Raw genomic sequence first — 6000 nt, 5'->3', positions numbered from 1 at the left:
TTAGGACGTTGAATTAAATTATGATTTAGATCACATAAAGTTGAGGCTTAAATTCAATGCCGACAAAAGTTTTTATTTTAATTTTTTATTTCATTTAATTCACAATCTCGTGATGGCGGAATCTCGCGATGTGTGATGGATGTACAAACATAGATTACATTTTAAGTTAATTATCTCACCACCTGGATGGGAATTTTAAAAAGGTCTCCATTAGTTTATGCATCTCAATGTCATGAATCGTCATGCCGAGTTTAAAAACGATCCGTTAATCTGCCTCAGAGGAGGAGGGAGTAAATGTTTATGGACCCACGGACTGATTGACGACTGACGGCCATCGTTGTGGCTTTAAGAGCTTGTCTCAACTCCGTCATAGAAGGGCTAACATGGTCTTGTTTGGGGAAAACCCTTCTGCTGAGCATGGTGACCTCTTTATGTTTATCAAATGACACAGCTGGCTGTGTGTGACGTGCCTCTACCATGCCTCTGTGTGCAGAAGCGCCGTGGTTCGACAAAGAAAGCACCCACTTTCCGGCGTTTGCTAAAGACCAGCAATGAGAAGATGCAGAACAAGATGCGTGAGCGCAAGTTCAGGCAACGCAGCACGGACAAGCGTGCCCGCAAAGAACAACGCAAGTTGCGGTCGGCCCTGCGGCACGCACCACCTCCGCATGGTGCGTCCCATACGAGTGAGTGAAACGTGGACCTGCCTTGCACGAGCCAGTAGGATCTAGGTCTACACAATAATCAATGTGGCCACCCCTCCTGCTCCCCGCTCACTTGCCCTGCTCCCCGCTCACTTGCCCTGCTCCCCGCTCACTTGCCCTGCTCCCCGCTCACTTGCCCTGCTCCCCGCTCACTTGCCCTGCTCCCCGCTCACTTGCCCTGCTCCCCGCTCACCTCTCCTGATCTGATACCTGCTCAGCCCTCCTACTGCTCCCCCTCATCCTTCCTACTGCTCGACACTCACTCTTCCTCCCCTCTTACCTTCTTCCCCCTCCCATTCCCCTGCTCTCTCCCCCTCCTCTCTTCCCCTCTCCCCAACCCTTTCCCTACCCCACCTCTCTTCCCCTCCCCTTCCCCCTCCCCTACACGTTCCCTCTCCCCGACACATTCCCTCCCCCTCCTCTCTTCCCCTCCACCTCCTCTCTTCCCCTCCCCCTCCTCTCTTCCCCTCCACCTCCTCTCTTCCCCTCCACCTCCTCTCTTACCTCTCTTCCCCTCCCCCTCCTCTCTTCCCCTCCCCTTACTCTGTGCCCCTCCCCCTCTATATATTTTAAACACGTGGGAAGCGATGGCATCTGCCCGCTCAACATACTGGTACGTCTGTACGTCCTTTGTAGATGACATTGCCATTGTAATCAAGAATAATTTAGTTTTGAGTGCCACATAGCCTATGGATCCAGTTTCCCCATTTTTTTCAGACCTGTTTGTTTATATTATTTTTCATTTTATTATTCCCCACATTTTTGCATCATCCTGTGGTAAAATACACCGGGTGCCTCAGATGATTTAAGGGGTGGAGACTCGGTTGGGCGAGTGGGTATTTATAAAGAACAAACTGAACTACAGTATTTATAACAAGCTCCAGAATCGATATCAGCACTGGCTCCACAGCACATGATTTTTTATTGATTTTTTATACGAGGCATTGTGAGATGACATAGTAAGGATTTACGACTTATGTGATTTTGCGGGAGGCAATTTGAGATGACGTAGTAAGGATGTAATGTCGATCATCATGTAATGAATGCGATGGTAAAAAATAAATAAATTCATAATATGTTAATTTGTCGATTTATTCCCTAATTATATTGTTCAACAATTATATTGTTCAATAATTATTCATTATGTCTTAGGCAACATACTAGAACACTCAGAAGAAATTACAGACCAATTTATCTACACCATCAGTGTCCTATTGCATGTAGTCCCTCTCCACATGTGTTTGTTGTACATAAATATACGCAAAAATTGCAGTTTTTGTTCGGACATGTGACTACTAATTGTCATGTGACTTGAAGGGCAAGTGCGATTTGGACGTATAAAAAAAAAAAAAAACACCATTAGAGGCCATTTTTCCCCGCAAGCGGGGGTTGGCCTTTTTCGGGAACCGTGGTTGTTGTTGTTTTTCGGTCCCCTTTTTGAAGCAATGTTTTATGGCCGGATGCCCTTCCTGACGCCAACCCTTTTTGCCGCCTTTGACGACAAGCAGGGAATTACCAGTGAACTGGTACTCAAACTGGCGATTTGGACGTATGTGGTATCAAAATGTGCGCAAGACCCAAGAGAAAAATGTCAAGAGAGGAGAATTCGAGATCTCCAGCGGTTGAAAAATGTCGAGGGGGGGGGGGGGGGCGCAGGGTAGTTAGGGATAAAACGGATGGATCAAACCTATTTGGTGAGTGATTGCTCGTTATTGATTGGATAATACCACATGCATCAGTGAGTGGATTAACGTTTGATTGCTCAACCAATCGGCAAACGTTCCGGGCAACGATTTTGGTTTTCAACTTGACAATTATAGTACTTATTTCAGAAAATATCATGTAGTTTATGCAATCCAATGCCTTAAACTACATAGATAAGTCTATTCTGAGTATATGTTGAGGCCTGGACTTCCGGGGGGGGGGGGGGGGGGAAGTATGGACTTGTATGCCTAAAAATACGGTATCCCTTCTATCTGAGATTTCACGGTGATGGAGGTTATGTTTTCACCCCTGTTTGTTTGTGAGCAGGATATCTCAAATGTTGTGGATGAAATTTTGCAGGCAGGTTGAGTATGTGACGAGGAAGAATTTCTTAGATTTTGGTGAAGATCCGGATACGATAAAAAATTTTTTTTTTTTTTTTAAGTGATTCTTCACCATTAAGTGAAAGACCAAAAACGATATATTACATGATATTTCAAGAAGTTATGGACGAGTTATGACTAAACTTTGAGGACGAGTTGGTTAAGTGACAAGAACAAGCCAATTAGATTTTGGTTCAGGTCCGAATCCAGATCCGGTCTATCAGTGAGACACAAAGTTCAGCCTTGCGGAGGTATGCGCTCTACCAAGTGCTGTTCTAGTTAATCATAAAATTGTAATTTTTTTTTTTTTTGCAAGTGTACAGATAAATGCTAATTTTTTTTTCATCGATAACACGAAACGGATTTTGTTTTGGGAAATAGAAAAGGCATTGAAGGGATTAAATGGATCTCGAGAATTGGATCACTCCAATGCACTGCCTCACTCTGTCAGGTGGTGAGAAGAAGTCAGACGATGTGGAGGTTCCATGGGACATGATGGAGGGTGAGGAGGAGAACTACATGTGTGCAGTCGGGCAACACAGTGCTTTCCTTGACCACCATTTGGCTGAAAGGTGACATCTGGTGTGCTAGTGGAGCTGTGGTAGTCGTAGTTGAACCTGACAAATCTTTAACTGAAATATTGTCTCAAAACCAGTAACTTGTGGTTTTACTTGAAATTATTTCTGCAGGTGATGGTTGGCTCTGTTTCTTCCCTCAGTGCACCCCCAATCAAGCGTCGTTGCCGTGAAGAGAATCCAGAGCCATACGAAGTCGTGCCTCGTTCCGGACCCACCAAGCCATCTCGTCCGCTTGTGCATCTCCTACCCATTAAAGATGCTGCCGGGGTCCACCCCAGGGTGATGGAACGACCAGGTAAACAATAAGGGGGTGGAGAAGGAGAGATGCGTCTTGTTTGTATCTCATTCAGTATATGACTAATCCATTATCGAAATATGGACATCACAATAATGAGCAACCATTTGAGGATGAACACAACCATGAAATGCTTCTCTGTGGTGTTGTCTTTGGCAGGTTGTTGTTTGTATGTAAATATTGCAAAATGAAACCATAATTTTTCTGTAGTTTCGCAGGAAGAAGCTTGCGAAGAGGAAGAGGCTGTGGCGAAAAGCAAGATGGGTAAAGCAAAGCCACGCAAACAGAGTAAGCACTGAGTTAAACGAACTGAGATTTAACCCTTTCATCCTTGCTGTCAAAAGTCTTAATTGTACTATGAATTAAAGGACCCTGCAGAATGTCCAAATATATAGACATTGAATGCTACATGAGAAGAACTGAACGACAATGTTTTTAGCTCACCTGCAACGTAGTTCCGGGGAGCTTGGTCGTGGCCAAAGATATTGGCACCCTTGCACTTTTTGTCCCCCGTCACACCGCGGAGCGAAAGGGGGACAATGGTTTTCCCCTCCGTCCGTGTGTGCGTCCGTACGTGCGTGCGTAAGTGAAGGACCGAATTCTAATTTGGTGTGTGGGTGCAACCCACGTCAAAATCTAAGATGGCCGCCGCCATGTATGTCTGAACCTTGTGAGCAGAATATCTTGAAAAATAAACGAAGGACCAACTTCTAATCTGGTGTGTGGGTGTATCTCGGCATAAGGAAGAACGCTATTGAAAATTGGGTCGCCACGTCAAACTCCAAGATGGCCGCCTTGCGTCTTCCACTTTGTCAACTCACATCACTTCACCGACGGGGGACCTAGGCGTAACGCTTGTTTCAAATAATGCACAATTTCTTCCAGAAAATTGTTGAAATTAAAAATATTTTGTTATCCACACATGTATTTCTTTGGTTTTCAGTGGAACAAAGCAAAAAAAGATGGAATTTTTTTTTACTAAATCTTAGCTTATTCCACATAGAAATCCTAAAATACAACAACAACAACAACAACAGGCATTTTAAGGCCATTTTCCCTGCAAGAGCGGGGGTTAGCCTTAAATTAGAAATCCTAAAATGGCCTGGACAATATTATTGGCACCTTTTAGAAGTTGTTAGAAATTATTGGATTTCAAGCAGGTGATTCTCCTTTACTTTGAATTGAACTCACCTGTGGTGATTTGCATTTGCCTGCAATATAGAAATCACTCATTCAACCAGTTTGAAGAGAGAAAAGGAGTCATTCTGCTGTTTTGTGTCACTGTGTGTACCACAATGAGCATGGAGAAAAGAAATAAAACCAGAGAATTGTCTGAGGAGGTCAGACACAAGATTGCAGCCAAGCATGGACAATCTCAAGGCTACAAATCCATCTCCAGAGACATTGATATTGATGTTCCTGTGTCCACCGTATGCAATGTTATCAGGAAGTCTAAGGGCAATGGCACTGTAGCCAACCTCCCTGGATGTGGCCACAAGAGAAAACTTCATTGAAGATTGCAGCGGAGGATTGTTCGAATGGTGGAGCTGCCATCATCTCATCAACTAGATGGTGCTCATCTCAATCAACTGCCAAACAGATTCAAGCTGACCTTCAGACACAAGGTACGACAGTTTCAACTTACACCATCCGTCACCAACTCTATTAAAGGGGGTTCTATCTTAGGAGACCCAGGAGGTCCCCATTGCTGACAGAGAGACATAAGAAAGCCCGACTGGAGTTTGGCAAAACACACCTGAACAAGCCAAAATCCTTCTGCGAGAATGTCCCGTGGACATATGAGACCAAATTAGAGCTTTTTGGTAAAGCACACCATCTCTATGTTTACAGAAAACAAACTAAGCCTTCAAAGAAAAGAACACCTTCCCTACAGTCAAACATGGAGGAGGTTCAGTGATGTTTTGGGGTTGCTGTGCTGTTTCTGGCACTGGGTGCCTTGAATGTGTGCTTGGCATCATGAAATCAGGAGATTACCAAGGCATTTTGGAGCACAATGTTCAACCCAGTGTCAGAAAGCTGGGTCTCCGTCGAAGGTCATGGGTCTTGCAGCAGGACAATGACCCCAAACACACTTCAAAAAGCACCCAGGAATTGTTCAAGACGAAATGCTGGACTGTTCTGAAATGGCCAACAATGAGTCCAGATCTAAATCCCATTGAACACCTGTGGGGAGATCTGAAAATAGCAGTTGGGAGAAGGCACCTTTCAAATCTGGGAGAACTGGAGCAGTTTGCACAAGAAGAGTGGAACAAACTGCCAGTAGAGAGGTGTGGGAAGATCATTCATGGCTATAGGAAGCGATTGACTGCCGTTAT

The 6000-nt window shown here is 44.5% G+C and overlaps 1 protein-coding gene across 2 annotated transcripts in view; it reads left to right on the top strand.

Moving 5' to 3' along the window:
- NOC3L (NOC3 like DNA replication regulator) overlaps positions 1-6000 on the top strand; it is a 52053-nt gene that overhangs the window by 5228 nt on the left and 40825 nt on the right. Inside the window, exons 3-6 of one of the 2 annotated variants that reach the window (XM_078773747.1) lie at positions 494-686; positions 3243-3363; positions 3510-3664; positions 3875-3952. In XM_078773747.1, coding sequence (XP_078629873.1) covers positions 494-686; positions 3243-3363; positions 3510-3664; positions 3875-3952 — 547 coding nt within the window. Of the gene's footprint in view, positions 1-493; positions 687-3242; positions 3364-3480; positions 3665-3874; positions 3953-6000 lie in introns of both variants that reach the window. The other variant, XM_078773748.1, reaches the window with a different exon arrangement.

This window comes from Myxine glutinosa, chromosome 3, assembly GCF_964187855.1.
Source record: "Myxine glutinosa chromosome 3, kmMyxGlut1.1, whole genome shotgun sequence".
NCBI lineage: Eukaryota > Metazoa > Chordata > Myxini > Myxiniformes > Myxinidae > Myxine > Myxine glutinosa.
This window is presented reverse-complemented; position numbering and strand designations above follow the sequence as displayed.